Source organism: Marasmius oreades, chromosome 5 (genome assembly GCF_018924745.1).
Source record: "Marasmius oreades isolate 03SP1 chromosome 5, whole genome shotgun sequence".
Lineage (NCBI taxonomy): Eukaryota > Fungi > Basidiomycota > Agaricomycetes > Agaricales > Marasmiaceae > Marasmius > Marasmius oreades.
Genome location: NC_057327.1, coordinates 3,860,705 through 3,875,324, shown reverse-complemented (window position 1 = coordinate 3,875,324; position 14,620 = coordinate 3,860,705). Strand labels below are relative to the sequence as shown.

The following is a 14,620-nucleotide window of genomic DNA, read 5'->3' as shown; positions in this document are numbered from 1 at the left end:
GAGAGTCGCCCATCTAACTAGAGGATAGTTCAGGGTTCCGTCTCGTAAGAAGGTTAGCCTTACGATGTCCTAGGAGATTGGGGCTCGCCTTGGTTCTGTTGGCTGCCCGGGAGCGGTTAGTGTAGTAAATTTGGGTTGACCCTAGTTTTATTCAACTTATTGTCGACTGAAAGAGGGATTTTGAGATCAAAAAGTTCCAGTGTGAATCCAGATGGAAAGCGCCAGAGGCCGACGTCTTCCAAATCTTTCTGCAAGGTGATGGTGGACAAGCAGGTGTCACCGAAAGTGACGGTCACACCAGGGCCGATACCCAGTGCCCTAACCCTGGCCGAGGCTCGTCATGCAGCAATATCTTGAATCTTTACCACCAGCATCTCTTTCCGCGGTGGACATCCAAGATCCAAGGTAACTCCATTCGATCCGTCTTAGTGGATTCTTTTCCAGGATGTCCCTCCAAGTCAACCTCTCCAACAAAAACCTCAAAGACGCATATCTCAACGTTCTGAATGAAGGAGGAATTGATTGGGCGATCTTCACATACGAAAAGGGGACGAACGATCTAAAGGTTCAGAATACGGGAGATGGAGGACTAGAAGAACTTGAAGAAGAGTTCTCCGATGGGCGGTGAGAAGCCTTCTATTGCTACGTTCAAAGGGTGGTCGTTGATACCGACAGCGTAGAATTCAGTATGCGTTCGTGAGAGTTCTCGACCCAAATGTGAGTCTTTTCAATTACTCCTAGAGCGTCACTGACCTTCACGAGTAGAGCAAACTCCCAAAACTTGTCCAAATCAACTGGTGTGGAGATGGTGTACCCGAGGCTAAGAAGGGGTTATTCCACACCCATTCAAGCGCGGTAGCAAACTTTTTGAAAGGGGCTCATGTAGTAGTCAACGCGAGGAACGAGGTGCGTTTTTCTTTCCTTTTCTTTCCTATGTCCAATCACCTATGTGTTTCTTAGAGCGACGTCCAACCGGCTGTAATCATGAAGCGCGTTGAAGCAGCCTCGGGTGCCAAATACTCCTTTCAGAAAGAGGCACCACGGAAAGTGCAACCTATTGCACAAGTCGGAACGAACTACGCGCCAATCGGGAAGGTGGATATGGCAGCACTTAGGAAGGGTCCCTCGAATACCATTTCGTCCGGTCCACCGCCACCTGCTGCTACGAAACCTGCATTACCAGCTACTTCGAGGCCCGCATTCGGAGGTGCTGGTGCTGGTGCTGGTGCTGCTAAATCTGCATTACCGACCGCTTCAAGGCCTGCCTTTGGAGGAGGAGGTGGTAGTGGTGTTTCGGCTGGGTCGTTGTACGGTCGTGGTGCTAGTAAAGGTCCAGCTCCTACTGATGCGTGGCCGGAGGAAGGACCACCCAAGCCTGTAGCTACAGTTTCATCACCACCAGCAGCGCCGCGTCCTGTACCTAGTGCGCCCAGGGTATGTTCGTGGCTCCGTTTCCGTGAAAGCGAAATAGCTAACTCCTCCTTTCTGTATCAACAGCCTACTGCGTCTACAGCAACCGTCGCGTCATCAAACGTCCCAACCAAACCAACGGCAGAAGGCGAACTGATCGCGCCCTCTCAATCTGCGTACAAACCTGTTGCTTTGCGTGCACCTGGTAAACTCAAGAATCCGTTTGCCAAGTTTGACCAACAGGAATCTCAACAACAACAGGAGCCACAGCCGCAGAAAGCCAAGCCCAAGGCTGGCCTTACATGGAGCGAGAGACAGGCCATTGCGAAGAAGGAGAGAGAGGAGGAAGAGAGGAGGAGTAGGGATGTTAGTAGGGGTGCAGGTGGTATGGGCGGTAGCGGAGTGACCGTTTCTGCTACTCCTAGGTGGGGAGGGGGCGCTTCTCAGGCTTCACCTGCACCTGCACCTCCTCCGCCTGCAGCACCGAGGCCTACGTCTACCACGACAAAGGTGGGTGCTGCTGCTGCCTTTGGAGCTGGAGCTGGAATGTTTGCGGCCCGCAAAGAAGAAGAGGAAGAAGAAGAGTGGCCTACTGAGGATGAACAACCTGTATATCTGCTCAATATCTTTTTTTTTGGCGCAACCGAGCTCAAATCTTCTTTATAGGCACCTGTCGCTCCACCACCACCACCACCACCCCCGCCCCCTCGTGCTACAGAACGAGAACCGGAAGTCGAAATGGCACCACCACCACCACCACCTCCTCCTCCTCCTGCACCTGTCGCACAGGTAATGGTTTTCTCGTAAAAGAAAGGCTAAAGCTGAAATTTTCGCCTTGATAGGATGAACATTTCGATACACCTCCACCCCCACCTCCACCTCCCCCGCCCCCACCGCCTCCTGTGGCTCAAGTTAGATCTCCCGTTTCTCTTGTTCGAGACTTTCCCTACTTACACCAGGTACATAGGTGGCTCAACTGACCGTGTCAGAACCTCCCCCACCTCCACCTCCCGTTGCCCAGGTACATTTCCTCTTTCTTCTTATATAACCTTTGTTCACGAACTACCACAGGAACCACCACAAGCGCGAAAAGGAAAAGGCGTCTGTGCAGTTGTCGTGTACTCATATGATGCTACCGAAGATAACGAGATGGATCTACTCGATGGTGAGCTTATTGAGGAGATTGAAGAGTTAGATGAGGGTTGGTGGACTGGTGTCGGAGGGAATGGAGGGAAGAGGGGAATGTTCCCATGTGAGTTGAATTTTCTGTTTCCTGCTTTCTCATCTAACGTTTCTTCATCTTTACAGCGAACTACGTAGAACTTGTCGAAGTCGAAGCTGAGGCGGAGGAAGAAGCAGAAGTAGCACCACCACCACCGCCACCACCGCCACCTCCTCCACCCGCTGCTGCTACAGCTGTGCGTTTTTGTGTTTGACTCCTTAAACTTTTCTGTACTGATTATGGCTTCTTCCAGGCTCCAGTTACCCGGGTACCAGAGCCTGAACCGGAGCCTGAACCTGAACTTGAACCTGAACAACACGTAGAAGAAGGGGAGAGTGATATCACGGCTATTGCGTTATATGAGTGAGTCGATCACACCACTCGCCCTTCACACCCCTTTCCTTTGATTCCTTTTCGACGTGTCTGTTTTGCTTCCGTTTGCCTCTTTTCCCCCCCTTCCTCTCACCTTCCTGCTTCGGTTTCTTGCCATCGTTAATCCTTGACGCTTTTTCCAGCTACGATGCGACGGAAGACAACGAGATATCTTTCAAAGACGGACAGCACATCTACAACATTGATGCTGCGTCAGAGGATTGGTGGCGAGGTCGGGTTGAGGGCGGAGAAGTTGGTTTGTTCCCTGCGAATTATGTGCAGGTTATGGAATGATAGAGAGGGCTGAAGGGAGATGAAGGTGTAAGTTATGTAAATACTTAGAAGTACAGAACGAGGGAGAGAAGTATTCGCTTCTTCACAGGTCCACGCTATGAACCTCAATTTTACTAACTCTGGCATGGCGAGATGGCCGAGCGGTCTAAGGCGCCAGACTAAGGATCAGGACATTTGTTGTCCACTCGATCTGGTCTTTCGGGGCGTGGGTTCGAATCCCACTCTCGTCATCCTCGTGTAAGATGCACACGCACTCTTTTTCGTAGTGACACAGTAAAAGGGGAAGCCCATTCTATATTCGACAATGTTCATTTGAAATCCGGAATGTTTCAAGTTTATCTAATTAAGTACCAGAATGTGTTCAGTACGATAATAGTACAACTCCTTGTTTTGAATCTAACTCGCGAGGTATGCCTTCATGCCACTCCCCACGACCACTATGGATGTGCCAAGTAAACCTGCCAAAGAGTCAGAGAAAGGGAAGTTAGCTTCACTGATAAGACATACATACCCAGCTGCAAGAGGAATCCAACAAGAACGCCGACCTCTCTCTGTTAAGATTTGACGGAAGAGAAGATAGAGGTAAGCACGCCGGGATATCGAGAAATACATAAATAATCGGCACTTACCTTCTCAGGAATTCCGCTCGCGTATCCTCGGGTGTACAAGACACGAGTGAAAGTCCATCCAGCTAATAACCCGGCTGCAAGTTCTGGGTATTTTATGGCAGATAGCAGGGTTCTGTCGGAATTATACGATCAGTTGCGTCGGATTGAACGCGGGTAAGGAGAAGTTTCACGTTAGATATACACTAGGTAACCATTCGAGGGTGTTTGCATGGGCACCTAAAATAACAACAAATCGTGAGGATCTCACCAAGATATGTAGGGGGATTTACTTACGCTGGGCGCAGTTGAACTTCTTGGCCTCAAATGAGGCTTCTTCCTGTGCTTTCTCGGCGAGGGCTGTGTTTATAAATGAAGGTTAATTCGTCAGTCAAAGAAACTACCGTTACACGGCTCGACTGACGCTGTGGAAATGGAATTTGCGCTGCTTTACGAGCTCTCCCTGCCAGAATAGTCTGGTAGATGAGGAGTATAACCGTAGACAAGAGGGAAACGCCGACGAGGGGTAATCTTGAATTTAATGAGTGCTTCGGAGTCTCTTTATAGTTATCGGCGGAATCAGCTTACCCTTCGGGAAGTTGAATTTGAACCGCAGTAGACATTGAAGGGCGAGTTATTGAGGAACGCAAGATTCGCGTCCACTTTTATAAGATAGGAAATCCCGTCGACACGCGTCCTATTTGCCTGGTGGACGCGTCGCCATCAGCGGCAGATGATACTTTACCGCGCTTCCGAGCGGCGGTGCCTACTGTAATGCAGGCTAAGCTAGTGCCTGGTCAATAAGCAAATGTGGCGTAATTCAAAAGATGTGCATGATTATACATGAGAATCTTATGCTTACTGATGCAATATAGGCTTTCAGCCCATTTCACCGTATGGCGTTGAATCCCGACTCGGAGTTGCCTGGTTTGTCATGCTCCGAAATTCATACATAGCTTCACGGCATCTCAAGATCTCAAGCTTCAAGCCTCAAGTTCAAGGCTTGTTACATCTTGCAACTCGTTATCCAAAATACTTCAGAACGATACGTACATGCCGGAAGGTGTTGTTGATGAGCCCGTCGTCACAGTCGTTCTATCAATCATCAAGAGAAAGGGTAGAGTCGTTACTGATACACGTACGTAATATTGTGACAGCTGGTAGAACGTGATAGTGGGAAAATATTTCTCTTTCTGTTCGAGGCGCGTGAATGCCAACCTCTTCTCTTCTCATCATGACTGGCTATCAGGACGATCCAATCGTGTGTGTTTTATCTGCTGCTGAAGGCAAAAGATTTGACAGAAGGCTTCCGTGGACTGAGCTCTTCGAATATCCGACGATACCTCGCTGAAACGTCATTGCCGTCCTCAATCCAACTGAACAAGACCTCGATTGGAACCAGAATAATCATCTCGCTCTCGATGCATTTTCAGCGGTTGGATTCTATTTCCACAGAGACGAGACCCACAACTCGACCTAGGTCGAGTGGTTAAATCAATTTGGCCAAATATTTGCGCGCGGATCACTCTTTTCACTCGGGACGTCGTTCTTGCCCTCCCTGACGACATCCTTATCCCATACACTTCGTTCATGTCTCAGAACAAAGAAAGGATCATTTGATTATAGGAACAATTATCTGTATTGCAGAATGGCCGCGCTTCGAAGTGACTGAGAGAGCTCAGGCATCAGTGGTTACCTCAAACTCCTTCGTTCCTCTAAACTTCAAGTTCTGTATTTATCTCGCCACTCAAAATCACCTAGTGCATGCACTGACTCTCTGGACACGAGCAGTCGCCCTGTGGGGAGTGAATTCAACAGGAAAAGATCAATTTTGGACGACGCTACGCGAAACATTCTTCGAACCCGATGCCCCTCACCATAGTGCAGATATGTTAATTCGTTATCTGACGGAACGCCTTTGGTTCGACGTCATCATATCACTTGCGTCTACCTCGAAAATCATCCAGCGACTCCTAAGGCGCGGTTTCATCAAGATCCTCATTCAAGCCTTAGCCATCTCTACCTGATTTCTGTCCTCTCGTTCTCCAGTGCCGAATCTGTCCATGAAGGCTCTTGTAGGAGTTCTCATAATGACATCCAGAATTTTAGGATGTCTCTTCACGGAAAGGCTTTCGTGGGTGAACGAAGCATTGGGCGAGAATCCACCCGTCCATATGATCAAACTTCCCACTGCGTTTTCACAGGACGGGGATTCTAACCCAATGACGGGGGATACGGTAATTGAATCATGTGCCGACTTGGTCTCAAACTCAGACCTTTTCTCCACTTCCGATCGGTCGTCCATCGAGTCTTTAGGACAAAAAGGTCACGACCTCAGGAACGTTGGAAGCTGACCCAACAGTACGTACCAACGCGGTTGTGTTAGCTGTTCATGAAGTCGAACGCTGGGCTCGCACGATGAAGGATAGGATGTACATCATTGACCGAACAGCTTCGGAGTGGTATTGCTCTAACGCTCGTGTGGGTTATCATTTATCATGGGTCAAGATCTCCTTTGAGGATTATAGCTGATCTGGTCTCCTTTCCATATTCCAGTGTCCAAACTCAAAGACGAAAACTGTTCGAAAATGGAGTCAGTGCTATCAGTACCAGGTCACGGTCTATTGTTCACGAGCTTGTCAAAAGGAGGCTTGGACGCCGCACTGAATGCAAAAACCACTACCAACCCCAAAGACTGGTGAGATTTTCTACCTGATCTGCGATTGCCAGACTGGCGTATTAATCGACGTTCAATCTTCAGGTATTAGCTATGGTCCATCACACATTGACGAAATGAACTTCAGTCGCGTATTATTCGCAATTTCGTCCAGAAGGCGAACGAAAGAGTCATCCGGGAGGGGAAGCAAATACACACAAACAACCACACCCGAGGGCCGAAGCCCATGGTGGTCCACAACCCCCCATATTCCGAGGCGTCCAGTAACCGAACCAACGCACAAAGAATTGTCTATATCCCACTCGTCTAAATTTGCCCTCGACAGTTGCAAAATTAACTAAGTTGACGGATCAGGCTAACTATACTCGGTAGGACTCGTAAGGGCTGTTTGGAGGGGCTAGAGCTAAGATTCATTGTTCTTATTTTGGCATTAGTGGTGAGTATACTAAACGTCATGCTGGTATGCTTTTCCAGCTAATCGGTTCTATTATCTATACGAATGTGATTAACTCGATGAGCCCAAACGCAGAAGATATCGGGGTTGATTTTGATAGGTTTTATAGATCTGGGCTCAAATTTATGGATAACGCAAAGCTAGACTCGGACGTATTCCTTGCAGCCCATATTGGCCAGCCAACGAGCGTGTGTGGCCGTCACAGGCTTAAAGGTCTTTCTTGAATATGAGAGACCACTGGACGGAAACCTGTCCCACTTCAGTGAGTTTTCTTTTCGCTCAATAAAAGCTAATATTTGTTTCTACAATTCACCCTGCCAAACCTTCGGTTGGAAGCAAGAACGGAGCACCACAAAGCCAAATACTGACGACAACATCAAAACATCCACATATTTTTGCCTGTTCCTTCCTTCCCTCCCCTCCAGGGTCAACATGGCACGTCCTTCCGTTTCTGTTTCTATGAGAATGGCGATGAAAACGGTCAAACAAACACCCATCCCAAAGATAAGCGCCTTGTTCACTCCATCAGATTGGACGCTGAAGATCTGTCTCTGGATATTTTCTTTAGCAACGTCCCGTCCCGTTTAGCCCTGGACAAGGGACGTTCGGTCTAATGATGATCTCGATTTTTGGATATCTGCTTAATCCGACCCTGAACGTTTGCGAAGAACCCGGAATCATTTCAAACTCCCGACACTATTATAAGGTACCCGACTTGACGGGCTTGTTATGTTTGTAACACGCGCGTGAGCGAGTTTGTATAATGAAGGGGACCTTGGGGCCTGTTCGACACTATAAGGTACTACACGTCGTGGCTGCACTGTCGATGGGGATACGGTTCTGGCGAGTCTTTTTTTTTGAATCAATACTTATCAATTGTGGTTTTGAACAGCCTCGGAACCCGCGATACCATGACATTACATGGGTAGTTTCTATTTACTGTCGCCCCTTTCGCTTCACGTTCTGGTTGTTTGGTCTCTGGAATGCAGGATTGAATACAAGACCCTTTCAAGCCAAGTTGACGCGCGTAGCAAATGTCGTTTTCGTCCAAGTCCTCGATGGTCGCCTATTGATTTTTGAAAAGCCTCTCGATGATGTCATCGATGATTAGCGTGAGGCATGGTCAAAGCAGGGGGATTTCTTTGGACGGGTATTCGGAAGACGTAATTTTTTTTCGATCTTTTCCAGCCTCGACGACCACCTCGGAACCCAAACAATGGTAAATTCATTCGAAAGGTTAGTATAAAGCCAAGCCTGACTCCCTCGCCCACTCCTGGTCATCCAGTATCTCAAAACCTCAATGAAAGCACGGCTCCTCGGCTCCAGTAAGCCTTCCGTCGCATGTTTAAACACGCCGATCCTTACTTAAGTAACGAACTCAACCCTTGATAAGGCCTCGGGATGAGCTTGACGGTTGGCGATATGTACCTGTGTCGGAGGGAAGAGAAAGAATTTATTTTGAAGTACGTTTTTCGGATCGACGTTCATCAACATCCTCCCCCTTTCCGGCACTTATTTGATATCTTTCCAGAAATCCAAAGGACCTGACGACTGGCCAACTACTGTACTTATTATGCAGATATACGACTCTTATTTTCCAGATGTGAGTAAAATCAAATCTGCCTCAGTTAATTGACGCCGGAAATGCACGCGAGAATAACGTTTATTTCTTTCGACTTATCGCAGACTCGACATTGCCATCTTTAGTTTCGACTCCCATAAATCTGCCGTAGCGGCGAAATTGTTTATGCATCCTTGTCTCCTCCATGCCGTGTTCAAGGCCCTTGCGGGATACGTTATTTTTTTGCTGTTGCACCTTATATTAACTCTCCGAGGTCAGTGAGATCCACGCGTCACTCACAATGCTCAGAACACCGAACTGACTTGCGCCTAGTATACGCCTTGTACAACAAAAGTCTATGGCTAGCCTTTCTCTTTGGATTTTCGTGTTGTATAAGGGTTCTCGCATGCATTTATGATATCACTTCAAGAATAAAACATGGGATTGCTGACCATAACTTGGTATCTTATTGGTTTGACGACCTCTGCTTTCCGAGACTTTCATTTCCAAGAGATCCTGGAATTGCCTGCTTCTTGTGAGTTTCATATTATCCCGGTACTTGCTTGTTCCACACTTAGCAGACATTTTTAGCTTGATCGAGCTGGTTACACACTTCATGCTATGTTGCCTCACTCTGAGAAAGACCTTGCAGTTGGAAGGCGGGTGGTCGTTTAGGGCTTCCTCTGTTGGTTCCGTGTTGAACCGAGATGCGCTTGTTATTCTTCCGAGTATCTTTGGTGCGTAAGATCAACCAGTGTGTATATATCCCGTTACCGAATTATTTTGGGCAGCGGTAGTTATCGGGATTGTGATGATCAAACCGTTGAACGTCTCTTTTTTTATGTTCCCGTAAGGACTCTTCCATTGTGTTTTCTCGAGACTGATATGGATTCTAGGATATGTCTTGTGGTCCCTTCGTGCCTGGTGTGTATTCCTTATTCTCGTTAGGGTGTAGTCCTGACATTTTTGATTCAAGGGTTGTCACGCAATTGTTGGCATGCAAAGATTGGGACTCGGAGATCCGTCAGCCTCGAAAGATTCTGAAGAGATACAATTTTCCACTGTTGACGCTACGTGGGATTACCGGACCCATTTGGGTGTATAGGTTTCGAAGAACAGCTGTTCGATACTGCCACTGCTGGTGAAGTGGCGCAACTGAATAACCCCTGTGTCACGGCAGTATGACATTCATGTTACGAAGGGAGGGTTCAGCGAAATAGTAATAGTATATACACATACACGAATACAGAACGGCGAACAATGAAGGTTGGACTAAATATTCAGTAAGGACAGTACCAGTACAGTTTGTACTACGATAGCAGAATCTAAAGAACTCGATGGTCGATGCTGCAGAACCTGAAAAGGTCAAGTCAGACTAAGCTAGTTCGTTTATCTGAACTATGCAAATGAGGAGCTGCGTATATACGAACGTGCGGTTACGAAGGAGGATTTGGATAGGCTGCGCTAAACATACGATCCGTCAGTGCCAGGAACCTTTACAAAATTATAGAGGGGTGGCTATAAGATAACGGTGGGTTGTTACAGCGCTCAAACTAGCACTGGCATCAGTAAACAAACAGGACCGGCCTTTTCCCCACCAAAAATACGGAAAAGCCGACAAGCCGCCATCTATGTCCCTTTTGGGACAAGTCGGTTCCGGGTGTGGACGTGCAAGCAGAAGTAAATAAAATTACATAAGATTTGGAAAGAGTAATGACAGTGCTCTTATCTATATGGTTAAAAATGGGACGAAAAGTGTCTTGTAACTTGCCTGCCATCAAAAAAGCCCAAAAGTAAAAAAGCCGAAAAGCATTATGTCATTTTGCTGATGGCCACCGATATCCTATCTTCTTCTTTTGTTGCGATTGCCTTCACAACCTTTCTCTCAGGACTTCCGCCCGGGACAGACAAACAGACTCTGAGTTATAGCCGCCACCTCGAAATCTTGACTTTTACTATCTCGGAAGATAATGATCAATGGAACCCTTCAGAATAGATATGTATTTAACATTCAATATATACTATACTTATAAATATGTACCTAGTAGCGTCCAACGCCTTTCATCCTTGCCTTTGCTTTCAGATGGTTCCCTCCCGCTACTTCGCTCAAGCACCTCCCGTCCTGTTTCCGACGATTCTGTTTTCAGCACTGTACCCTATTAACTTTTCGCGATTGCGGCGCGTGCGAAGGAGAGGCTTGTCGCATCTGTGGGAATCCTCTCGTTCACGAGGTCAAGTCGTCGACAGATATGTAGAGGAAGGGACCTCAGTCGCGTATCATAGGATTGTACGTCCGGCCCGTGATCATGACGGTCAACGAAAAACGTGGTTGTCAGGTGCCCTTGAGAAAGCCAAAACACACTCAAACAACTGCCTTTTCGAACCCGACGCCCATGGTGGTCCACAAACTACCATATTCCGAGTCTCTCAGGGCGTCCAGCACCCGACTCAGAGCATCAGAGCATCAGAAAATGTTTAGATCTCACTCATCCCACCTTGCTCTTGACAGTGGCAAAATCAACCATGTTTACGGAAAGCAGACTAACCATACTCAGTTAGAACTCATGCGCCTGAGGAGGGACTGTTTGGAAAGGCTAGGGCTAAGGTTCAATCTCCTTTCGGAACAATTAGTGGTGAGTACTAAATTTGATGCTGGTATGATTCGTTCCAACTAATCGGTTCTATAGCAAAATTTCGAATGTGATCTGCCTTCGCTGGGGAACACCGAATCAGTTAACTCGATGAGCCCAAACGCAGAAGATATCGCATTTACATAATTTGACGATGGGTTCGCAATACTCCCGTCACCGAATTTCTCGGACCGATATCATCTGGCACTAATAACTATCTGGCACAACTGCCGTCGAGTCGGAGACTAGATGGATCTGTCCTTTCGCTTAGACCTTTGACGAGGGCAGGTACCTTGAAGGCACGAATTATGCCCTGGATCGACCCACTATGTTTGACACCTTGCGCAATTGTAGTCGGTTACGGGTTTGGTGGTCAAACTTGTTAATCCTCGACGTCCGTGTACCGACGGAAGATGGAAACCCAGTTCGCCGAGTAAAATGCTGCTGGTTAACTTTGACAGGTTTTATAGATCTGGGTTCAAACTTATGGATAACGCAAAACTCGAGTCGGATACATCGTTGCAACCCGCATTGGCTAGCCAACGAACGTGCATGGCGGTCACGGACATCAAGTGTCTTTCTTGAATACGGGACCCACTTCAGTGAGTTTTCTTTCGCTCAATATCTTTGCTTCTACATTTCATCGTGCCAAACATTGGTTGGAAGCAAGAATGGAGCACTATAGACTAAAATCAACACCAAAATATCCACAGACTTAGCTGCTCAAACCTTCCCTCCCTTCCACTGTTGACCTACTCATTCGATGAAACGGTCCGACGCACAGATGCCATGACCTGAATGTTTGCTGAGAAGCCCGAAGTTGTGGTACTTATTTCCGACCTTCGTCGTCGTCGCCTAACAATGTATTTCAAATTGAACCCTCTTCGTGCGAGTCTATTGATTTGGGGGTACGGATATCGTGAGTTTTTTTGAATCAATACTTGGTTTTGAACGGCCTACTCATATGGGTATACTGTCGTCCCTTTTACTTTATGTTCTGTTCCACATCGTGTCTAGCATGCAGGATTGAATGGAAGACCCTTTTCTTAACGCACGTAGCAGGACGTCATTCTGGTTCAAACTTCAGACGGCCATCGACTTTTTCTTTTTTGAAACCGAGTCCCGATGATGTCATGGAGTCAACTTCATCAATTTGATTGGCGTGAATATGGCATGGTCAAAGCAGGGTATTTCTTTGGACAGGCTGCATGTTTCGAGCCTTGACAATAATTACTCAGACCCCAAACAATGGTAATTCATTTGACAAGTTGGTATAAAACCAAGCCTGACTCCCTCGCCCATCCTGATTATTCAGTATCTCACAACCTCAATGAACGTACGGCTCCTCGCTTCCAGTAAGCCTTCCTTCATATATCCGAGCACACTGATCCTCACTCAACTCTTGGTGAGGCCTCGGGGTGAGCCTGACGGTTGGCGATATGTACCTCTGTCGGAAGGAGGAGAAATTTATTTTGACGTAAGGTTTTCGGATCGACGTTGCCATGTTCCCCGTTCCCAGTACTTACTTGATGTCTTTCCAGCAATCCCAAGGACCTGACAACCGGTCAACTACTGTACTTGTTATGCAGATATATCACCCTTATTTTCCAGATGTGAGTAAAATCAAATCTGCCTCGGTTAATTGATTCGGAATACATCTGAGAACAACGGCCGGTTTTTTTTACTCTACGCAGACTCGACGTTGCCATTTTTAGCTTCGACTCCCACAAATCCGCAGTGGCGGTAAAATTGTCCTTGCAGCCTTGTCTCCTCCACGCCGTGTTCAAGGCCTTTGCGGGATATGTTACCTTTTTGTTGTTACACCTTATATTGGCCCTCCGAGGTGCGAGATTCACGCATATCTCCCAATACTCAGAACACCGGAGTAACTTGCGCCTAGTATACGCCTTGTACAACAAAAGTCTATGGCTAGCCTTTCTCTTTGGATTTATGTGTTTTACGAGGGTTCTCGCATGCGTTTATGATATCACTTCAAGAATAAAACATGGGATTGCTGACCATAACTTGGTAGCTTATTGGTTTGACGACCTCTGCTTTCCGAGACTGTCTTTTCCTAAAGATCCTGGAATTGCCTGCTTCTTGTGAGTTTCACATTGTCCCCTTACTTGCTTGTTCCACACTAAGCAGATATTCTCAGGTTAATCGAGCTGGTTACACATTTCGTGCTATGTTGCCTCACTCTGAGAAGGACATTGCAGTTGGAAGGCGGGTGGTCTTTTAATTTTAGGGCTTCCTCTGTTGGTTCTGTGTTGAACCGAGATGCGCTTATTATTCTTCCGAGTATCTTCGGTGCGTAAGGCCAACTTCCAGTGTATATATATCCCGTTACCGAATCATTTTGGGCAGCGGTAGTTATCGGGATTGTAATGATCAAACCGTTGAACGTCTCTTTTTTTATGTTCCCGTAAGCATTCTTCCATTTGTATTTTCTCAGGGCTGATATGGGTTCTAGGATATACCTTGTGGTCCCTTCGTGCCTGGTGTGTATTCCCCGTTCTTGATAACGCGTAGTCTCACTACTCCTTACATTGTTGATTCAAGGGTTGCCATGCAATTTCTGGCATGCAGAGGTTGGGAGATCCGTCACCCTCGAAAGACTCTGAAGAGATACAGTTTACCACTGTTGACGCTACCTGGGATTACCGAACCCATTCGGGTGTATAAGCTTGATCCGCCGGTGAAGTGGCGGCGTGGCGCAAGTGAATAACCCCTGTGTGACGGTAGTATGACATTCATTCCGTTCCGAAGGGAAGGTTTAGCGAAATAGTAATAGTATATTCACATACACGAATACAGAACGGCGAACAATGGAGGTTGGACTAAATATTCAGTAAATACAGTAATAGTACAGTTTGTACCAGGATAGCAGAATCTAAAGAACTCGATGGTCGATGCTGCAGAACTTGAAAAGTCAGGCTGAAAAAGGGTTGCTTCTGTATGGGGCTTACCTGGGTACGTTCCAACATTAACATCTTGTCGGGTTCAAAAGACGGCTGTCCTATTACAGCGTCACCCGTGACACTGTGGCGCCAACAAAAATAGGTTCAATTGAACGAGGGACCCCGTTTTTCCATTTTTATTGATTGGACTGGGAAGGTTGGCGGCCCATTGTTTTGGAAATCCTATTCAGGCTTCGCGATTGAAGGCGGATCGGCCGGTTAGTCAAGGTCTCAAGTAACAGGGACATACTTGATATGTTCATCCCCATTGGAACTAATTGACCATCTTGAGTCTCACCCCAAGGGACACGAATTGGACCTTGATTCTCCGGGAATCCAGATGTCTGGGTTTCCCACTGCCTCAACTTGTTTTGAAGCTCCGTGAGCCTTCAACTCGAAGTTCAAACCCTCTCGTCGAGACCATGTAGCAGCTCA

The 14,620-nt window shown here is 47.1% G+C and overlaps 3 protein-coding genes across 3 annotated transcripts; 2 read left to right on the top strand and 1 right to left on the bottom strand.

Annotated features, from left to right (window-relative positions):
* The first annotated feature begins 352 nt into the window (after window positions 1-352).
* Window positions 353-3,428, top strand: E1B28_009407 (uncharacterized protein). The gene is made up of 12 exons (XM_043154301.1): window positions 353-624; window positions 681-717; window positions 766-906; window positions 961-1,434; window positions 1,498-2,019; window positions 2,077-2,199; window positions 2,253-2,321; window positions 2,378-2,431; window positions 2,482-2,662; window positions 2,719-2,828; window positions 2,886-2,995; window positions 3,148-3,428. Exons 1-12 carry the CDS (start codon window positions 446-448, stop codon window positions 3,296-3,298), a joined length of 2,151 nt encoding a protein of 716 aa, XP_043009592.1. The 5' UTR covers window positions 353-445; the 3' UTR covers window positions 3,299-3,428.
* A 149-nt stretch (window positions 3,429-3,577) lies between these two features.
* E1B28_009406 (uncharacterized protein) lies at window positions 3,578-4,542 on the bottom strand. Its single transcript, XM_043154300.1, has 7 exons — window positions 4,492-4,542; window positions 4,328-4,434; window positions 4,201-4,263; window positions 4,098-4,143; window positions 3,928-4,039; window positions 3,810-3,849; window positions 3,578-3,756 (listed from the first exon to the last, which is right to left on the bottom strand). The coding sequence occupies exons 1-7, from the start codon at window positions 4,524-4,526 to the stop codon at window positions 3,695-3,697; spliced, it is 465 nt and encodes a 154-aa protein (XP_043009591.1). The 5' UTR covers window positions 4,527-4,542; the 3' UTR covers window positions 3,578-3,694.
* A 6,429-nt stretch (window positions 4,543-10,971) lies between these two features.
* Window positions 10,972-13,148, top strand: E1B28_009405 (uncharacterized protein). The gene is made up of 8 exons (XM_043154299.1): window positions 10,972-11,228; window positions 11,283-11,827; window positions 11,939-12,144; window positions 12,243-12,476; window positions 12,541-12,580; window positions 12,636-12,702; window positions 12,767-12,838; window positions 12,920-13,148. Exons 1-2 carry the CDS (start codon window positions 10,989-10,991, stop codon window positions 11,370-11,372), a joined length of 330 nt encoding a protein of 109 aa, XP_043009590.1. The 5' UTR covers window positions 10,972-10,988; the 3' UTR covers window positions 11,373-11,827; window positions 11,939-12,144; window positions 12,243-12,476; window positions 12,541-12,580; window positions 12,636-12,702; window positions 12,767-12,838; window positions 12,920-13,148.
* Window positions 13,149-14,620: the final 1,472 nt, after the last annotated feature.

What these genes read in the sequence shown, in the direction of transcription:
- E1B28_009407 (XM_043154301.1), top strand. Translation starts at nt 446, where the DNA reads ATGTCCCTCCAAGTCAACCTCTCCAACAAAAACCTCAAAGACGCATAT. An exon ending in CTGTACCTAGTGCGCCCAGG is followed by an intron (nt 1,435 to 1,497) that starts GTATGTTCGTGG and finishes CTGTATCAACAG; the next exon opens with CCTACTGCGTCTACAGCAAC. An exon ending in CACCCGCTGCTGCTACAGCT is followed by an intron (nt 2,829 to 2,885) that starts GTGCGTTTTTGT and finishes GGCTTCTTCCAG; the next exon opens with GCTCCAGTTACCCGGGTACC.
- E1B28_009406 (XM_043154300.1), bottom strand. Translation starts at nt 4,526, where the DNA reads ATGTCTACTGCGGTTCAAATTCAACTTCCCGAAGG. An exon ending in GCAAATTCCATTTCCACAGC is followed by an intron (nt 4,264 to 4,327) that starts GTCAGTCGAGCC and finishes TTATAAACACAG; the next exon opens with CCCTCGCCGAGAAAGCACAG. An exon ending in CGAGCGGAATTCCTGAGAAG is followed by an intron (nt 3,850 to 3,927) that starts GTAAGTGCCGAT and finishes AAATCTTAACAG; the next exon opens with AGAGAGGTCGGCGTTCTTGT.
- E1B28_009405 (XM_043154299.1), top strand. Translation starts at nt 10,989, where the DNA reads ATGGTGGTCCACAAACTACCATATTCCGAGTCTCTCAGGGCGTCCAGC. An exon ending in TCCTTTCGGAACAATTAGTG is followed by an intron (nt 11,229 to 11,282) that starts GTGAGTACTAAA and finishes TCGGTTCTATAG; the next exon opens with CAAAATTTCGAATGTGATCT.